This window comes from Solanum verrucosum, unplaced genomic scaffold (genome assembly GCF_900185275.1).
Source record: "Solanum verrucosum unplaced genomic scaffold, falcon-dt-bn FXZP01000020.1, whole genome shotgun sequence".
Classification (NCBI taxonomy): Eukaryota; Viridiplantae; Streptophyta; class Magnoliopsida; order Solanales; family Solanaceae; genus Solanum; species Solanum verrucosum.
Window position 1 is genome coordinate 1,046,143 of NW_026019903.1, and position 21,840 is coordinate 1,067,982.

Consider the following 21,840-nt stretch of genomic DNA (forward strand, 5'->3'; position numbering starts at 1 on the left):
TTACCACTAATAGTCGTAATAGTAATAACTTCATTTGTAAAGAAAAATAAAATAATAATAACAAATAACTGATGGCCATTAGAACTAATAACTTTATATAATTACTTTGGGGCCAATTCTAGGAATATGACAGATACTTAGCAACATTAACCACTTAAATACACATTTCAAACACATAAAGGAATCATTATCAATTAACACCACATTTAGACAAATTATAGTCACTGTAACCTCTAAACTTCACCGAGAAAATTTCCAAGAATAGGCAAAAATAGACACAATCATGAAATACTAGTATTGAGAGATGATTAGCTTTATGAGAAAAAAAAATCTACTTTACTTCAAATGAAAACAAAAACACATATAAGATAACTTCTACGTGATAAAAGGATTCATATAACTAGCATTAAATTGGAAACAAAATAAAATGACTAATAACTTCATCTCAAAATTTACATGAATTCACGCACAACATCAGGAACTACAAAATGTTAAGGCATAGAATGAGTAAGTAATCTTAACAACTACAAACCAGATTAAACAGGAAGTTATAACGGACTTAAATTGCTAGTTGAAAACTTGATATGACCTGAATAACATTTCAGCCAAACCAAAACAAAGATTCAATATGTTACTTCATGAGATTAGGCTAACCTTATCGAAAATCTACAATAATAAATCGAAAGGACAGACGAGATAATCGAAAATCCCAAAGAAACAGTGAAGAAGAACAGAACTGCACAACCAACACATTCGATTTGAAGCCAAGTGAACGTCAAACCGTTTTAGACGAAACGAGGCAGAGATTCAACTAATCACATAGATGTAAACAATATCACCAACATGAATCAAAGAAAACTTTATTGATTTTGGATTCGAACTTGCTGTCCGAAAACTCACAAGAAAAAAAACAAGATTATGGACGAACTAACGAAAGAACCAAACACTCTTGTTAACAATCCTCGCAACAAGTATCGAACACACACAATATGCTACATTAAAACGGAATACAAAAAGAAGCGATGATACTATCTACAAAACGACAAAATTTGTAGTCCGACATTTAGACTGAGCCACAACGTCCCCCAAGAACATATGTATCACATTTTATCACCAACCAAGTAGCATCTAATGACAAACAACCATAGAATAAAGACTTTCCGATATCGAAAACATCACATTGAACTAGGAAAAAAGATTTCAAAAAAAATGTTATCGAGAGAGGAGCGTTTACCTTTCTTCGGGCAGCAACTAGGACAGCAACGAGCAGATCGGTCTTTCACCACACGAAATCCGAACACGAACAATAGCTGCAAGAATATCAACTCCAAAACACTAAAATCGATCCCTCCCCTGTTTTTTCTTGAATTGTATTTAATAGGTATTAGGTACTTATTTAATTTTCTTTTTTTGATGCCCTTAGTAAGGAAAATTTCCAACTCCAAAAGAAAAATCCCCCTTTGACAGTGATAGAAAGAGAGAATATATAGAAGAAGAAAAAATCATTTTTAGGGGGGAAAATCCATTGAGAATTCAAACAACAATTTCAATCCCCTCTGCTAGTTTCGAAATCACAGTAAAGGGGATGGGCAAAAGCTGATTTCCGTGAAAAGGGGGGAAAGGGGATGACGAAGAGTATGGGCGCAGTAGACACCTGCTGCTCTCCGGATTTGCTGGGATTTCTGAGTTGCGTCTAGAAGAAGAAGAATGGGGTGGGGTCGTCTGGTTTCGTGAAGGAAGAAGATGAAGTCGAGGCGGTGGGGGTACTGTTGGGTTGTTTGGTCGCTGCTGTACGTATGTTGGTGTGGGTTGGCCGGTTGGGAATGTTTTGGGATTGTTATTGTATTGTTACTGTATGTAATGTATTAGAAATGTTAGGTGTGTCTTTTGGTGAATAATTGAAAATGGGCCTGGGTCAAGGGGAAAATGTGGGCTGGGAAATTGGGTGATTAGAGAATAATGGGCTGCTGAAAGTTTTTTTTTATATTATTTTTTATGAAGGCTCAAAATTTGGTCCTTTAATATAGCCAAATGAATTTGATTTCACCAAATTGAATTTCACTAGTGAATTTGGCTAAAGCTTAGATAGGATGAATTAATATAATTAATTTATGAGCTTCTTAATCTCAACGAAATAAAATAATCAACTCAAACATAAACTAAAATATATATATATATATATATATATATATATATATAAATTATTATATAACTAAACTAATTAACCAAATATTTAACTAAAACTAAAATCTTTTTGTGACCATTTTTGAATAATCATAAAATATAATAATTAAACACATAATTATGTAAAACATATATATTATCTAAAAATTATGAGAAGTGACAAAACTATTTAAAAATCTCGCAAACTATATTATTCTTATTATTATTTATTATTATTATTATTATTATTATTTATTTATTTATTTTATTTTATTTTTTTGGAAATTCTATAAAACTAATTATTTTAAATCGTTTGAAATTAGAGAAGCTCGAAATGATTAATTTATATTGTGGAGGGTCAAAATTGGGTGTCAACACCCCCAATCTGAGGGAATAGTATTGGCTATCTATGGCCTAAAAAAGAATTACATCATATCCTGGTTAATTTTATACAGTTAAAACTAGCAAAATAGAAATTATGATCATTTCAGATTGAACTCAAGAAGATTGCTTTTGATTTTCTTGTAGCTTGGCTTGTAACTTGTCATCCATCTCTGTATCAAGATCAAATATTCTGTTAAGGGCATGCATATTTTCAAGTATGTCACTCAAATTCCGGTTTTGAGTTCCATCACATTTCAAATGCTGCATTGGTCCATGTAGCATCTTGTTTATTATCGCTAGACTGAGATCATAGATCGCCTTCTTGTTGTTTTCGGAGAGATCATCATCACCTATCTTAGACAAACACTTTTCAACCTCAGCAGCCCTAATTCTTTCAGCACACGCCCTCAGCTTTTTGATAGTTGGAACAGTCTCAAGAGAGTCTTTAAGTGCTTCAAATTTTTTCACTTCCTCAGCAATTATGACCTCAGCTTCCTTTTTCTTCCGTAACCGATCCTCCTTATTAGCTTCCACAACCTCATTAAGATTGTCCACATTGTAAACACATGCACCTTCAAGTTCTGATACACTAGACTCCACATTCCGAGGAACAGAAATATCAATAAATAGCCTACTCCGGGAGGAGTTCACACAACGGAGAGCAGCTTGAACACTCTCTTTTATGAATAAAGGATCTTTCGAAGAAGTGCAGGTGAATATCACATCAGCCTGTGCAGCACATGATAACATTTCCGAGAATGGTTTGTACTCTATTATAACACCAGCATTATCTGTATTCAATTCCTCACGGATAGCAGCAACTCTGTCTTCTGTCCTGTTTACGACAACCATCTCTTTACACCCTTTAGCAATCAAATGTCTGATCACAAGTTTTCCCATTTTTCCAGCTCCAACAATCAACACTCGAGGGGACGTAGAAGAAGAATCTGGAATATGTTTCAGCAGAGCAAGCTCCACCGCCGCTGAACTAACTGATACTGATCCACTGGAGATATTTGTATCAGTTCTAACCCTCTTACCCGCTGTGATTGCGTGCTTGAACAACTCGCTTATTTTTCTACCAAATCCAGGCACCCTTTCCCCCTGTCCATTCTTAACAACCTGCTTAACCTGCGCAAGAATTTGACCTTCTCCCAATACTAGTGAATCTAATCCAGCAGCTACCTCAAACAGGTGTTGTGTAGCATCTTTATTATACAGCAAAAACTGGTGTTCACGTAACTCTGTAACAGAAACTCCACTATACGTACACATCCATTCAGTCACTTCTTTAATTCCGCGATTTTTTGGAAGCGCGACAACATATATCTCAATTCTGTTACAAGTACTCAAAACAGCAGCTTCTTCGATGTGATTTAAGGAACATAATTCGCGAATTGCTTGAGGCCATTCTGATTCAGGGATAGATACTTTCTCCCGCAATTCAACTGGTGCGGTATGAATGTTAAGTCCTATAACCATAATGTTGCTACTCATATTTGTATATCGATCAGATGTTTTCAGAACCTCCAAACCTGAAACATTCGATTCCTTTTCTACCACCGATATCTCACATCTAGGGCTTGATGAATACGAATATACCAATGGCTTAATTCTACTACGACTCCTCCCGAAAAATCTAACTTGATCACTAAAACAGTGCACAGAAGACGAATAATCACAATTGAAACTACGACCTGTCTCTGCAACTGCAAAAGAAGTAGCAAAACTAATCGCCATTGCAATACAATTTATGGAAGATGATTGAATCGCAAAGTACAATAGTTATATATATATAAGTATAAACTAATAATTCTAGAAGGATTGGGATTCTACATTTCCTTATTCTAATTATATGTTTTGTATATTAATTATGGAAAGCAGTTTACCAAAAAAATTATGGAAAGTTGATAAATTGTTTAAAGTTCAATTATGGAATTAAACTTTTCCTTATTCTGATTACTCCCTCTGTCCCATTTTATATGTCACATTTTCCATTTGCATTTGCATTTAGAAATGAGGTAATTTTATCATTATGCCCTTATTTAATGTTTGTTTAAGACAACTTTGTAATAAATGATGATTATGTTAGATTTCAAAAATATAAATGCATTTGAATGACTATTTAAATTTTAGAGTTTATTTTTTGGAGCCAAATTTTTTCACCAATTGATCCAAAAATTTAAAAAAATCAAATTTTTCCCACCTCAATTTTCCTATATATTTTGTGTACAATGTTTTTTTATATTTTTATATATAAATTCTTAAAGCAAACATGACAACATCAATAAATATTCAAATTCCATTACTTCAAAATTGATCTAAATTTTCCTGCTGAATCTGATGTTATTGATAATGAAATTAGACGACAAATGAATTTTAGTTCTAGTTCGACAAATCATTTGTTTTTTGATTTAAACACCGAGGCGCATATTGAAGAAGATTCGAATACAAATATAGGTTTGTTGTTTTGTTTAAAAATTTTGTTCGTATTTTAATTGTTTTATTTATATTTTTATACTTAATTCATTTTTACAGTACCATTTGAAGGGCTGCAAACTGCATCAGAAGAAGATATATTATTGGAAGAGTCAAATACAAATATTGATTTGTTGAAATTTCTATTATTTTTTTATTTCATATTTCATTAATTCATGTTTAACTACATTAGAGATGATTCATGTAGTTGTAACCTCCATTTTATCTTTTGTGTTCATAATTTTTTTTCAAAATCAGATTTTATAGAATAAGTAGTGAATAAAGAAAGTAGTTAATTAATGAATGAAGTACTCTCCCAATGAAATTAATTACTTGTAGATTTCCTAGGTTAGTCAAAGTAAATACATTTTCAAAATTAATTAATTAATGTATCAAGGGTATAATAGGCAAAAAATGGTAATTTATGCATAAATTTTATAAAATGACATATATTGTGGTCCAACTATTTTTTGAAAGCGATGACATATAAAATGGGACGGAGGGAGTATATGTTTTGTATATTAATTATGGAAAGTTGATAAATTGTTTAAAGTTCAATTATGGAATTAAACCTTTTCTCCAAGGAAATCATTATCTTAATCGAATAGGAAAAGAGTTTATAGATGATGCTATAAAGTGCGATGAAAAAGTTTCAAACCTAATCTTTAAATATAAATAAATTTTAAACACAAATAATTTTTTTAAAAGGAAACATTTGCAGTTTTATTCGCAAAAAATCATATATCATATATTATTATAAGTGAGAAGCTCCTAACCTCAAAATTGGATTACCAATTTGTCCTTCATTTAAATATATTTTTTTTAAGTACAACATAAAAAAATATATTCTAATAACTAAATACAAAACTAGATATAAATGGGAGAAGTTTTAAGGTATTCAAATGTGCATTATATTATGTAGTAATGAAGATATTGAAAGATAGAAAGTCATTCAAATGGATGAAATAACTTGAGTAAGTTGTTAGCGGAAGTCCAAGCATTTCAAAATTGAAAAGTTATCTTGATGACACTTATTTCACATTATTATTGCCAACTTCAATGTAATTGTTAACAATTATATATGTGGATGTTCATGGATTATTTAATAAGCATAGCTTGTGAAACAGTGAATGCACGGAGGGAGTCAAGACATTCAAGAATTATTTTCCATGCTTTCTTTGATCATTAAGTTTAATAAAAAAAAATATGTTGCTTCAATTTCCTTAAAAAAAAACATTTCATATTTATTTTTTGAATTTTTAACAAGAAAGCATTTTCACATGTATTCACCATCTTGAAATGTGTATGCGTGTTTAGTTAAGAATCATGATTCGGACTACGAAGGTTAAATTATCTAATTATTTTATATCATTTCATGAATTGAAATAGAATATTTTTAAATTCTTTAAAATAAATTTTACATATTTATAAATTACAATCAAAAGTGAAAGGAAATTCACTTTTAATTATTCTGTGTTTGTAGATAATTCTTTTATTTATTTTCTTTTTATGAATGAAAATGTGGAAGTAAGAAAGAAAACAATAAAAATAAAACGGAGAGAACATAAACGAAAGGGGAAGACAAGAATTAAGGCAAAGGATATAGAATAGTAATTTTAGGTGAAAATAATAATAAGGTAAGAGAAAAAAAAGGATAAAAAAAATTAAAATATGATAAGAAGTATGAAAAATAACCATGAGCAAACTATTGTAATTTTTTGTTCATGCTATAAAGGAGAATAAACACACTATGTCATGTGAATGTAATATGGAGACAACATATATACTTGTTACAAGTGCATATGGTAATTCAAACTTTGGTACAAATTGAGAAGGTGTGTTATGTGTGTATTGTCCCTTTCTTAGAAAAGTAACAAACTACTCCCTTCATTTCAAATTAATTGAATTGTTGAGGTGTTTCATACCCTTTAAGAAAAGAAGATTAAGACATAAATTAGGCATAACTTTCCATTTTTACCCTTATTAATTATTGTCAAATTTATGATTAAAATAACTAAACATTAATTAATAACTAATTCCAATACTAACTAATGAAGGGTAAAATTGGAAGAACATTCTAAAAATAGTCTTAAAAATTGAACAGTTAAGTTAATTTGAAAAATAAAAAATGTCTCAACAATTCAATTAATTTGAAATGAAGGGAGTAATATATTGCAGGTTTCGACCTAATAACATAAAAATGTAAATTATTTATCACATTAAATTTTGTTGTCCAAATTTGGTAGGTTACCGGAATATCTAATTATTTGGCATTTACATTTTACAATTAAGAAGTCACTTATATAGGTTGATTGTTCATTTATTTCATTTATATTTTTTCGTTAAATCATTTGTGAAATTCATCACAATGTGATTTTAATATAACTCCTACCACATATAATATTTTCGTGGGACTCACATGCAAAGCACGTGTCCAATATTAGTTTATAATATGTATATCCAATAATATACAAATTGTAAATTATCGAACATTTATAAATACTAGATCAATTCTTGAGTTTCTTATAAGCTTGAATCAATTTTTATTCTATATTTGTCATAATCCAACCATGAATAGTGTCTTTACTCTATTATTCATTATTTAATTTTAACGAATAGTTGGACCGAATGATTCCGGCTCACCAAATATATAAGTTTGTGTTCTAAATAGTGAAATGTGGATGATATGTAGCAAATCCACACTTCATGACTTTGGAGATTCTTCATGACTTTGGAGATTTCCTTCATGACTTTGGAGATCTCCTTCATGACTTTGAAGGATTAGAAATATACTCCTACTTTTTATATATACTCATCTTATATGTAGATACACATGCATTGAAAGATTGAAAGAAAAACATTACTGCTCTTTCTCTCCATTTCTTTGTTATTTAATTTCTAATACATTATTTTATAACACGTTATCAACACGAAGTCTCTTATAAGGTATATTTCTGTGAGATAACTATTTTCATTTTCATATTCTAAAAACAAGTATACATTAGAATATTATTAGTTTTTATGTTCTCTAAATAATAGAAGATGGTAGTAAATTTTATTAATTAATGAAAATAAAATTTCTTATTAAAGGATACTACATATGATATTCTTAATTTTCAATGGTTAAAAGTTTATTATTTTAATCTAATTTGACTATTTTTATGATAGTTTTCACTATGCCAAATTTGTCAAAATTGGAATTCGTGGCACTTGATATTTCTGGCAAAAATTATTTATCGTGGGTACTCGATGTTGAAATTCACCTAGACGCTAAAGGTCTTGGTATCACCATTACCGAGGGTAATGCAACATCGAGTTAGGACAAAGCAAAGACTATGATTTTTCTTCGTTATCATTTGGATGAAGGATTAAAGGCTGAATATTTGACAGTGAAAGATCCACTTGAATTGTGGACTGATTTAAAGAAAAGGTATGACCACCTTAAGGCAACAGTGTTGCCAAAGGCTCGTTATAAATGGATACACTTACGATTACTGGACTTTATAACTGTATGTGAATATAATTCTGCCGTTTATAAAATAACTTTCCAATTAAAATTATGTGGGAAAAATATAACAGATGAGGATATGTTGGAAAAGACTCTTACTACTTTTCATGCCTCAAATCTGGTGTTATAGCAACAATACCGTGAAAGGGAATTTAAAAAAATTTCTGATTTAATCTCATGCTTTGTTGTGGCTGAGAAACATAATACTCTTTTATTGAAAAACCATGAAGTCCGTCCCACTGAAAATGCTCCATTACCGGAAGCAAATGTGGTAGAAGTACATGGCCAGTCTAAAAGAAGACAAAATAAAAATCGAGGTCATAATAATGTGCGTGGACGTGGCAATAGCAGAAAATGATATAATAATCATCGTGGTAGTGGTCATTATAAAAGAGAGAACAATATGGATTCTCAGAGTAATCCTTTAAGAGGCAACTATCATAGTTGTGGCAAAAATGTCATTGGAAGAATGAATGTCGGACGCTTGAGCATTTTGTTAAGCTTTATCAAAAATCCTTTAAAAGAAAGGCAAATAGAGGTGGTACATCTTCTTCTAATGCTCGGGTGGAATCACACTTCACATTTGAAAATAATGTCGAAGCAAGACCTTCGCAAATGTACAATGATCATATTGAAGCAAATTTGGCTTCGCAGAATGATGATTTTAATGACCTCAATGATATTATCCATTTGGAGGTTGAAGACTTCTTTGGAGATCGTAACTGATGTTTGATTTTATTTTATAATGAACAATATGTTGTTGTTTTTTTGTGCTTTTGATATAATTTTTTTATATTACTTTTATTTTAAAATTTAAAAATAAAATAATATAAAGACTTAAGTTTTCTTGCAATGTTGCTAGTTATCTTATCTCTTATGATGTACTTTTATTTTATAAAGATAAATAAAATTTCTTCAATTGGATCCAAGATGAGTAATAGAGATATGTGCCTTCTGGATAGTGCTACAACTCACACTATATTAAGAAGAAAAGAAATATTTCTCTCATTTTAATTATGAAAGGGGTCAATGTCAATACAATATTCTGTAGTACAAAATAAAAATTCGATTTTTGATGCACCGAAGTTCTATATATAAGTATACCAGCAATACTAATGGAATGTATGTTTGAATCGCCAAGTATAACAGTTATATATGTAAGTATAAACTAAGGGTTTCTCTAATCCTTCTAGAATTTGGATTATAAATTTCCTTTTTCTAATTACAAAATCTGTATATTCAATTATGGAAAGTAAGTTTCCATAAAGTTCAATTATAAAATAATTTCCATAAATTTCTTTTCTTCTAATTATAGGATTTGCCATTATTTAATCTTGACGAATAGTTAGACTGAATAATTTTGGCTTACCAAATATAAGTTTGTAAATAGTACACCATTATGCCCTACTAATTGACTGCCTAACTTTTTTTTGGATTTTGATTTTACCGGTCATTGTTGAACATCTTTTACAAAGTTTCTTGTGAGTTTGGCATATAATTTATTGTCGAATGTTTAGTAAATTTCTAAGTAATTAATTGTGCTGAAATCCACATTTGGTACCCGTAGGTCTACCCAATACATAATTCTTCAAGCATTGAGAATCACCAACTCTTCTATTTTATATATTTTCAAATAACTATTTTTGTTAAATAGTTGATTTTTGTTAACTCTCAGGACCAAAAGTGCACACTTCAAATAATTAAAAGGTTAAATGAACATAATGTCACATCCCGAGCCTACACCTTGGGGTACTGGCATTCCAGAACCATTGTTGGCCCCAAGCGAATCATTGGTCTGGCTTACTTACTCAGCGGAAGACTTAACTTATCAAAGATAACACATAAAAACTTAGAATTTTATAAAGAAAACATCAACTAGCCAATTAGGCAAACTCAAGTCTCAACATAAGATAATGAAAATGAAAAGACTAAAGAACTAACATCTGCCTATCTATGAAGCCTCTAGAACAACTGAGATAGATGTCAGGACAAGACCTCTGATCGTCCTAACAAATGAAATAACAAAACAAAAGCAAATGCTAACAAAGGAGCCCTCCGAAAAGCAAAAAGGCTCACCAACTGACTCTGAATGTTCGACTGGATTAACGAGGCGCTGGATGATGATCCTGGTTACCTGTGTCTGCATCATAATAAGATGCATGCCAAATGACATCAGTACATTGAATGTACGAGTATGCGAGTGGAACGCTAAACATAACATAAGCTTGAAAAGAATCTGAAAGAAACACTTACCTTGGCTTTACTCAACTCATGAACAACTTAACTCAATATAAAGCAATAAAACACATATAATATATAGAAAGCTTTTAAAACAGTAGAAAGCAACTCAATTCGTTAAAGAAATGCAATAACAAACTCAACTTTACTCATGTAATAAAGTAATATAGTTTTTGTGGGAGTTTCTGTAAGCGACAACCACCATTATGAGCCTAAGTGATGATACAATGTCTTGCCCACGCTTCCAGAATTGTCCTATACTTCGCCATCATATAGAATGCCTTAACTAAGTGGATCCACTAGTCTATGCTAAAAAGCTCTTAAGGAATCATCTAAAAAGTATGATCATTTACTACCCATGATGGCTACATGGTTTATGGAGACTTGAGTTATTATGAACTCACATCCCCATATCGGTGCTCAATACTACTCCCAAAATGTACTTAGCTCATGTGTTTGTAAAAACAAAGCTCTGTCTTTGATTTGAGATAATTACTCAAAGCTTAGCTTAAAAGCTCTCTTGCAAACCGGTGTTTCCCTTTCTTGTTCAAATGTGAAAACATTATAAACTCTTGGGAATACTTAGTTCCCATATAATCTTTGAAAAAATGAACTCAACTTTTTACTCTTTGCTTAACTTAAAACTTAAGTCTTAAGATAAAGTTAAAACGTTTATAAAAGACTTTTGAAAAACTTTATGAACTTCTCTTGACTTGATTCTTAAATTCTAGTTGACTCTTAACTTTCCTTGATTTTGAATTTATGGACTCAAGGATTGTGATTTATGATAAGAAAAGATCTCATGATGTTTAGGAGTGTTTTTAGATAGCTAAATGTGAGAAAAGATCAAGAAATCACTGTCTGAAAGCAAGTCCGTGACGCGGAGATGTATTTAATTATTTGGTCGCGAAAATAACTTTTGAGGCAGAACTGTCCGGGACCGCTCCGCTCCGCGAAGAGATTTTTCTCAAATCTGAGGAGCAGGTCCACGACGCGGTCCCACTGCCCAGATTCACTCGACCTTTTTCCTTCATCGTTTTCCAGTCCCAATTTGCCTAAACTCGACTATTTTTCTCAACTATTTTTTAGATTTCGATACCCAGCATATGTACCCATGAACCTAACTCAAAACAACTCTAAAACTCGACATAAAGATCTCAAAAAACTTCTCAATTCAGCCCAATTCAAGAACGAAAACAAATTCAAGAATACATATCAAGAACATCAAACTTTCAACCTTTTTAGAATGAATTTTGCTGAACTAAACATGTTTGGTGCGTGGGTGAACGAACCCAACGCTATGAAAATCTCACATACCTTATAGGGATTAACCCTTGGCGAAATCCACACGAAAATCTCTAAAAACTCGACGAACTATGAATTTTTCTTCTCCTTTCTCCTCTTTTCTCCAAGCCGTAGCGTATTTTGGGAAAAGCATAACTGATCTAATTCAGATTAGACCCTAACTTAGTTATCAAAAACGAAATAAAATTATTGGGCTAGGAAAAGACCAAACTACCCTTTAAAAATTCGGATTGGACTTTCCATATCCAAACAACTCAACTTCCAATGGGCATATCTCACTCATACGAACTCGGAATCGTGCAAACTTGGTGGCGTTGGAAAGATAATTCCACGATCTTTCCTACAGTCTCTGGAAGAACACCTAACTCATCCTGAGCTAAGAGTTATGGTCGTTTGAAGTTGACCAAAAACTCAACTTAACATACTTTAACACATTTTCCAGATTTTTATATTCTTTCCAAAAATGATTATTCTCAATTCTAACTTTTTCTAGTTCTTTCAATTAGCGAGAGGTTACGCATAGTCAATTAACACAGACACTAAAACTGAAATTATGCAGTAATACATGGACTAAAACCACTATTTCCCCAATTAATATTTATTAAAGACCTTTGGTCCTGTATAATTCCTCTCACCTTTCAATCTTTCATTGTTATTTAATAAAGGGAAAAGGGTCAAATATGCCCCTAAACTATTCGAAAAGGTCTAGATATACCCCGTTTAAAGTTTGGCTCACTTGTGCCCTCGCCGTCCAACTTTTGGCCTTTTTTTTTATATATTTTTCCTATTTTTTATGAGTCAATTACTCATTTTCGGGATTTACCAAAAAAAATAAAAAATTAAAAAAAATTGTTGAAAATGGGTCGGGTAGTTTATTTAAAAAGGGGGTATATCTAGACCTTTTCGAATAGTTTAGGGGTATATTTCCAATGTCACGTGATAATGTAAAAATGATGTGGCGATTCCATTTGGCGTTTAACGCCCATAAGGGCATATCTAGACGAAAAGTTGGATGGCGAGGGCATGAGTGAGCTAAACTTTAAATGGGGGTTTATCTAGACCTTTTCGAATAGTTTAAGGGCATATTTGACCCTTTTCCCTTTAATAAATATTCAAAGTATTTTCCCAAGTAGGAAAAATTAGCAAAGTAGTCAAAATCCCTTACATAATTATTACAAATATCTATACTTTAAAATAATTATTAAAAATGTCAATATGTCAATATTTTATCAAATATAATGTATATTATTATTTACTTCCTTTTTTTCTCAAATGGGCCCTTTTTTTTTTACTCCATTACCGGGTGAAAAAAAAAAAAAACCTCATTACCCACTTTTCTCTCTCTAAATTTTTTACTCACATTCTATACTTTCTCTCTCATAAATTTTTTTCCTTTATTCCCTCTCCTCAACTAACTTAAACCTTGCCTTGTATCACCCGCTTCAAGACTCTCAACAGATCGAGCAAAAATCAAAGGGGATGATGTTGTCGAACACATCATTAGCCGTGGAATTGAACAAAGGACACATTGTAAGCGGAGGTGGTGAAAAGTAGAAGTGAAGCCTTTATCTTTATTTTGACAATTGAGGAACTGAGTGTATTAGTTTTTATACATGATCTTTTTGAAGTAGCTATGAAATTCTCTAGACTCTCTATGACACAATTATGGCTTTGAATTTTCATTAAGATTGTGACATTTTGCTAAATAATAATAATAATAATAATAATAATAATAATAATAATAAAAAAAAAAAAAAAAAAAAAAAACTTTGTTTTGTTTAAATCGAAATTCATCCACTGTTTTAAGAAATCTTAGAATTCAATCAAAAAATGTCCAACCTTTTATACAGATTGTTTAAATCTAAGAAATCATTTTTCTCTACCATTTTTCATATTGTATTCCTTTTTATTATTAGGTGTTTTTCAGATTGTAATTTAATTATTTAATTTTTTAGGTAATTATAAAAAAAAAATTGGATGACGAGGCAGAGTTTTACTAAAGCACAAGTGAAAACATATTCGAATTTGAGTTTGGTGAACAAAATATCATAAAAAGAAATATAACATACGAAGAAAAAGAAGATAGAGAGACTTAGAAAAGAAGGTTGCAAAAATTGTATTCATATTGATTTTTGTTTGTCAATTGTCTTTCTTTTACTCAACATTTGTGTTTTTATTAAGACATTGTATTTCTTTTTTAGTTTGTAGTTATTCCAATAGGTATGCCCAATGAATTTGTAATTCTTAAGCACAGATGTATCATATTTCTTTCACAGTCAATTTGTATTTTTTTTTAGAATATTGTATCCTTTCTCAACAAATTGTATTATTTCCACTATATATGCTATTTTTTTTTTCAGAATCTTGTATTTCTATTTCTTTCACAGTCAATTTGTATTTTTTTTAGAATATTGTATTCTTCCTCAACAAAATTAATTTCCACTATGGGTGTGTTTGGTATGAAGGAAAATGCTTTTTACGGAAAACGTTTTCCTAAAAAATGTTTTCTTGGAAAACAAGTGAATTTCTAACTTGTTTTCTCATGTTTGGTTGGTGAGTAGAAAATATTTTCTGAAAAATATTTTTTAATGTTTGGTTGGTGGATGGATTTTTTTTTATGTGATGGAGATTTGTGAGTAAATTTTTTAAATGTTTGAGTTGATAGTTTTTTAGTTTTCTAATATTTCACTTCAAATTAAATGTCCACCTTCTTCTGTGTTGTTCCCAGATTTTAAAATAATTTTGGTGTTTTTAATGAAATAAGAAAAGTTTTTTTTAATTAACATGATAATCTTCTCTCATATCGTACCAATTTTATCCGAAGTGGAAGGGACCGGAAATATTGACATTTTTAAGCTTCTTCTGTTACTAATGTATAAAGAGAGTGGAGTATTAATTATTGAAGTCGAAAAGACCTAGGAGACCCCTATACTTGATTCCATTTATCAGTTAGACCTTTTAACTCATTACTTTGCCAATGAGTACTTAAACTCGATGAAACTCTATTTTTTGAACCTCTCTTACCATTGACTAAATTTATGTGGCATAAAAATGGCTGAGTTGGATAATTGCATGATTACACACGTTTTGCATCAAGTGACTACAATATTTTTATTTTTAAAATATTAAATTACACAAGAAAATAATAGTAATATTTTTTTTAAAAAAATACAAATCATTTCTTCTTCTTCAGCCCCACCCACCCCTTCTCTTTTCGTCCTCAATCCCCAGCCCACCCCTTCTCTTTTCTTCTTCTTCAGTTGACTACTCACCTACTCATCCACCATTCTTTCTTCTGTTTTAGTACCCACCTCATTCTATTTTCTTTTTTCATCGTCTTCTTCGATGAACACCCTCCATCACTGTCACTATTACCATAATTTTTTTTATATAAAAAAGTTAGTTACCTAAAAATATACCTCTGGTTAATCCATTCTTCATTTTTATGTTCTTATATAAAATTTTCAAGATCTATTATATTTTTTGAATTATTCACAAACAAATTTTTTTTAATTTGAAATTTCTTTGATATTTGAATTTATCGATTCAAAATAAATGGAATTGATCTTCAAGTAAACCTAATAGCTAATGAAGTGTCACATTAGTACTCTTCAATTATTTAATTTTGTAGTCATGTAAAAAAAAGGGTTTAAAATAATGTGTTTCGTCGAATTTAAGTGTTCATTTGGCAAACTGGTGAGTAAGAGGATCTAATTGACAAACAGAACCAAGTACAAGGGTCTCTCAGATCATTCCGTCATTATTGAGTCATTTAATATTGTTATATTACAGTAAGATACATAGGAGAAAATTATAGAAAAGGATGGCTAAAAAGAAGTGTCCCATTAGTACTCATCAATTATTTAATTTTGTAATATTAGAACAATGAGTAACAAGGAAATTGCTATATTTTGTTTTTCCTTTTCAAGTCTAAAGATCACGACGTTTTATTCCATGTCATTGATTTTTTAAATAGGAAACTAGAGTCGTCAAAATGGGTTTTAACCCTTTTAAGGCCAACCCAACATTATTCTTTTAGTTGTTTGTAATTTTGATAATCATGTGACATGACGATACAACTCAATCGATATATAAGTCAAAAGTAGGGGTGTACAAAATCGAACCGAAAACCGAACCAAACCGAAAACCGAGTCAAACCAAAAAAAAAAAACTGACTAGTGGTTTGGTATTGGAAAAAAAAACCCGACTATATTTGGGTTGGTTTGGTTTTAACTTAAAAAAACCAACCCGACACTATATATGTAATTTTAAAATTTTATTTTATACATAAAAATATTTACTTTGATATAATTTTAAAATATTTCTTATACTATTTCATAGTTTTTATCTTTTAATAAATTATTTCAAGTTTTAAACTTAGAATTTGGAATGGTCCAATAAAGATTATAGTTCATAAATGTTGATAATTATAATAAAACTTAAATTAAAATAAAATTACTACTAATGCAAAAAAAAAATCAATTCAACACTAAGAATGACAATAATATTGAATATTTATTCTTTAGTTGTACATTGGTTTAGACAATTAAAATACATAATCTAATTTTAATTTTCCTTAAATATTTAGTAATGTAACTAATACCTATTAAACTTATTTTAGCCTGATTTAGTACTTTTAAATTATGATAATTTTCATTATGACTTTGCAATATTTATTTTATATGATGATTTCATTATTATTTTCTATTGAATATTTTAGTGTCATCAGTACTCATCTCATATTTTGTGTTATTTTCTTAAAAAACACCTTAGATAATTGCATTTTGGTTGGACTAAAGAAATATTTGGAGCACAAGTTAATTATATGTTTGTATGCAAACTTTACCGAAAAAATACAAAAATCTGAAAAAATCCGAGGTTTATTAGTTTGGTTTGATTTATAAATTTAAAAATTCAACACAATGGTTAGGTTTGATATTTGAAAAATCCGAACCAAACCGGTCATGTACACCCCTAGTCAAAAGTAAAAAATGTATCACTAATTAAGCTAAGTCATACACTTCTTCAATATTTGATTTTGATTTAAAATATAAAGAGGATATAACTAACCAGAAAGCAAGTAATTAATATGATCAATAGCCTCACTGTAACAGTGTTGTATTCCTTGAGAAATCAGAATGAATTACAAGTAAGAAGGGTAAACTATTTATATGTTACAAAGGTAAGGCATTAGTCAATGAACAAGCTCCACTCGAGCCCTAAAGTACTAGGACACGAGCTCTAAACTATTTATAGGAAGATGTTGTTCAACTATCTAAACAGTTCACAAATCTTGATAATAAATTTAGGTTTCTTGCAATGGTTTCTCAACAACTTTGTAATGTGAGGCAAGAAAACTGGAAAGACTGTGGAAAAGATAGTAAATAAGAGAGATATTCCCCGGTTAGGCGTTATGGCAGACATCACAGTATCATAGGTTGCTATCAAGGCAACAAGTGAGATCTGCAGTTCCAATTGCAAAGGAAATCCTATGGTCAGGAAATTTATAGTGTGAAGGGACACGAAAAATCCGATAGAGTTGAAAACCAAGAACAAGCCATAGGAAATTGGATTGTTGGTTCCCATCACTGATTGTCCTGCAATTCGTCGCAAGGACATTATGCCATCACTACTGCTGCTGTTATTGTGATCAGGCCAGTAAGTGTCCTGCCAAACACCTCCTGGTGGACTAAGTACTGTTTGATAAGTTGCTGTTGCAATTAAAATAGCTATCACAAGAAGAGTGTCTCTTACTTTTCCTGGACAATCTTTGGTTTTATTGTACTTGAAGAAATCCTGAAGCTTCTTAGAATTAGATCGAGGCCCATCGTCCCTTGTTGGTTCTCTGCTGGATTGTTCATTTGATGGATCTTGAACTGGAACAACCCAAGATTGTGGCAAACCTTCTTGTTGCGAAGTTTGCAAGTGTTCAGCAGATACAGCACCAGATGTTCTTAGAATTTCCTCAATATCTCTATCTCCAGATTCCTTAAGTAGTACTTCCAAAGGTGTAAGGCCTCCTTTGTTCAAAGAATTCACGTCAATAGTGCCTTTAGCAACAAAATTTTCGTCAAGTAATAGATCAACAACCTGGATGATCATTTCTCTTATCTGTTATTGAAATTTAAAAGTTGATATGATGAGATAAAAGAGGCATAGTAATGAAGATACTTACCTCGAATTGCTTAGTTGACATAGCAAGATGCAAAACAGTGTTTCCTTGAATATCCTTGTTGTTTAAAAGACCATACTTGTTAAATTCCTTGAGATTCTCAAGTAATAATTTGAAAGCTTCAAACTGATGATTCTTGACAGCTAAATGAAGACAAGTCTCGCCACGAGCAGTCACTTCTGCTGCAGAGTTTGGAGAAGCCACAAGAAGCTCCTTTATAACATGTTTTCTGCCTTTGATTACTGCGTAGTGAAGGGGAATTCTTCTGTCCTTCCCTTTGAGAAGGCATAGATTACGGTCAACCTTCAATAGCTCCTTCACAATCTCTATATCTCCATTTGCTGAGGCAATATGCAAAGGGCTGAAACCATCCTGGTTTACTTCTCTTGCAAATTCGGGCCTCAGATGAATGATCTCCTTAGCAAACTCAAGATGGAGACTCAAACAAGCAATATGCAGAGGAGTTTCATTACTACCTGCTAATGAAACTGTGCTGAGCAGAAAAGGGACTTCTTTGATCAAGCTTTGCAAGTAATGAACATCTCCTTTCTGAGCAGCCTCCCTCAGCCTTCTGTCCATCGATTCTACCAACGAATTATGCAAAAAAAAAATCGGTTTTTATCGTTTGGATTATAGTTTCTTTCATCAAGTTGTGCTCAGCAGAAAGGAATATCTCAGCTCTGAAAATCTCAAATTCAACACTTATAGAAAAGAGTTCAGTTTGACTTGTTTATGATGAGAGTTTTCTTCTTGAATTAATAATTTTGCAATCTCAGGTTTATTGAATTGTAAGACAAATGCTAGTTATCATCTGGTGAAAAAGTCAATGAAATATATATAATTGTTGTGCTAAAATCATACATAACTTAGTTGTAGTTTATTTAATTAAACATTTGGAGACTTATGTATTTCTTAATTGTGTATTTAGATATGTAAGCAATTCAAAGTCAATGTAAGGTATATAATTGTTCTGCAAAAATAATCTGATCCTTTTCTGAACGGATCAATTAATTCAGTTCGCTTTGATTTTAAACTTTTTAAGAACTTTTTTCTTGAATTAAGAATTTTGCCAGACTCGAACAGAACATGTCATGTATATAATGACTTGCTCTTTTTCTTGGCCTTTTCTGACTCTGATAGGAGTTTTGGTCTCCCGTGACTTTCCCCCACTTCATTGATCACTACAGTATACCTTTGGACGAATCTCTAAGAAACAATTGACAACTGCAGCCAATATTTGAATAGAGGTAATCCTAATATTCAAGGTGGTTAGCAAATTCAAAGTTAATGATAATATAAAATAATGTTCAGTGCCTGAATTCAGACTTGACACAGGTTGGTCTACATTTGAAAGTTTGTTTAATAAGTAGTAAAATACTATGGAAGCGTCAAGAAAACAACAAGTCAACCTATTTCATATAAGACCATTTAAAAGCGATCAAGTAAAAGTGATTTTAATAAATTTCATAAGTAATTTTTTATTTAGAATCTCAACACTTGCTGATTGAACCTCAAAAGAAGAACAAAATACAGGAAGATGCTGTTCAAGTAGCTGTCTAGTTTATAAACATGACAAGAATCTAGGTTTCTTGCAATAGTTTCTCAACATCACTGAAATGACAGGAAACAATGCTGATATGACTACGATAAGGATAAGAAACAAGAAAAAAAATTCCCAGTTAGGCATTATGGAAAACATCACAGTATTTTGCCCATTAATGAACTACAACACATGACACGTTCACAAGGCAATTCACATTCTTGTTATTTTGTCCAATAATTAATTCATTCATTTTTAAATGCACCATCTTCCCCAAAATTTCAAGAGAGCCTTTGATTGAAGGTTTTAACAGAAAAAACCAACACACACACACTCTCTCTCTGATGAAATCGGCTCAAAAAGATAAGAATTCGATTTATGTTAAATTAGGTCTTAGGCCTAACTCACACCCCAAAAGTTAGCTCAAAGGGAGGAGGATTGTCCAAGCCTTATAAGGAGTCCACCCATCTCATTAATCACTGATGTGGGACTTTTGTCATTCTTTAACACCCCACCTCACGCCCAGTGCTTAGCATCTAGTGCGTGGGCAATTTTGATTTTGGGGGTCCCAATATCGGGTGAGACGGGTCCTGCTCTGATACCATGTTAAATTAGGTCTTGAGCCTAACTCACACCCCAAAAGCTAGCTCAAAGGAAGGAGGATTGCCCAAGCCTTATAAGGAATCCACCCATCTCATTAATCACCGATGTGGACTATTGTCATTCTTTAACAATTTTCAATCCAAAAAATTAATTAGAAGTCATTTGATTACAAAGTTGGAGAAGCAGTAATGGGAGAAGAAGAATCAGTTGGGTAGCTATGGTGACAATGAAAAGTTGTTCCCAAGGAGGGAGAAAGGGAAAGAGCAGCCATTGTTGTATATTGCAGGAGCAATAGCTAGAGATTTCTGAGTCAATTTAATCGATCTAAGGAGTAAAATTGTGAAGTGGGTTGATGAATTTGAGTTAGAATTTTGTGGGTCAAGGAATTTGAGTTAGATTTTTGTGGGTTGTTGATTAAAATTTAGAACTTTGAAGGAGAATTTTGTGGGTTTTTCTATTTTTAAGTATTACCAAGAATTTTTGTTTTTGAAACGGTACAGATCACGTTAATCTGCTTTTTAAATTAAATTACTTAATTAAAAGGGGTGAGAATCACGCACTTATTCATAGATGAGAAAATGGTTCAAAATGCTTTGTTTATAGAGGTATTTAATACTTTTGTAGGGTAATAGGATACTCGCATAGTTAAGGTGTCTTTTTGAAAATTTGAGACAACTTTATGTGTCATTTTATGTTTTTTCTCTACTATTTTATGTAAAATGCTTATAATGATTACCATTTGTAAGTGATTTTTGTATTAGTTTTTAAATGTTCTTTTATAATGTATTCTTTTCTTATTTCTTTTTAGTTAAATATGTTCTCTACTTATATAAAGAAATTTGTGTCTAGATTACAATTAAATAGGTATTACTTATTTAGACTTTATATAATTATTGGCATGGAACATGTACAATATTATATTTCTTATTTCCAAATGAAATTAAAAATTATCTCAATGCAAGATTAGATATTTTATTATATGTCATATCATTTGTGTTTTACATGGATATTTGGCAGATATGTTGAATGATTATACATGCATTTATAATTAGTTCATAATTATCTAATGAACTAGTATATTGCATCTTTAATTAATAATAAAGAGATCTAAAAGTATTAAGTTCATTATCAATGATCCATATAAAATTAGATAACTATTTTAATTTTCAAACAAACACTCTTACTCTAACAATTACTTGTGTAACACTAATTGGTAAAAATTGTTCCTATATTCACCATCATTTGTACTTTCTAGTGCAACATATATCCTATAAATACTTAACATTTACAAGTCAAATGTTATAACAAAATGTCTAAGGACTTATGAGGAGCCCGATTATCATATACTATAAGTTTATAATAATGAGTACACTTGGCTACACGCGCGTACCAAAAAGCTAGTATAGAATAATATTGAGTGCCTGAATTCAGAGGTAGTTCAAAATTTGA

The 21,840-nt window shown here is 31.0% G+C and overlaps 2 protein-coding genes across 2 annotated transcripts; both read right to left on the reverse strand.

The window, feature by feature from the left end:
• Nucleotides 1-2,661: 2,661 nt before the first annotated feature.
• LOC125820315 (glutamyl-tRNA reductase 2-like) lies at nt 2,662-4,287 on the reverse strand. The gene has a single exon (XM_049499759.1). It carries the CDS (start codon nt 4,285-4,287, stop codon nt 2,662-2,664), a length of 1,626 nt encoding a protein of 541 aa, XP_049355716.1.
• Nucleotides 4,288-17,347: 13,060 nt separating this feature from the next.
• On the reverse strand, nt 17,348-18,845 carry LOC125819797 (ankyrin repeat-containing protein BDA1-like). Its single transcript, XM_049499242.1, has 2 exons — nt 18,252-18,845; nt 17,348-18,166 (listed from the first exon to the last, which is right to left on the reverse strand). Exons 1-2 carry the CDS (start codon nt 18,825-18,827, stop codon nt 17,348-17,350), a joined length of 1,395 nt encoding a protein of 464 aa, XP_049355199.1. The 5' UTR covers nt 18,828-18,845.
• Between the last annotated feature and the right edge of the window lie 2,995 nt (nt 18,846-21,840).

Excerpts from the sequence above, each read along its gene's own strand:
- LOC125820315 (XM_049499759.1), bottom strand. The coding sequence starts at position 4,287 with ATGGCGATTAGTTTTGCTACTTCTTTTGCAGTTGCAGAGACAGGTCGT.
- LOC125819797 (XM_049499242.1), bottom strand. The coding sequence starts at position 18,827 with ATGGACAGAAGGCTGAGGGAGGCTGCTCAGAAAGGAGATGTTCATTAC. Across the intron at positions 18,167-18,251 it reads TGTCAACTAAGCAATTCGAG|GTTGTTGATCTATTACTTGA; the intron begins GTAAGTATCTTC and ends ATGATCATCCAG.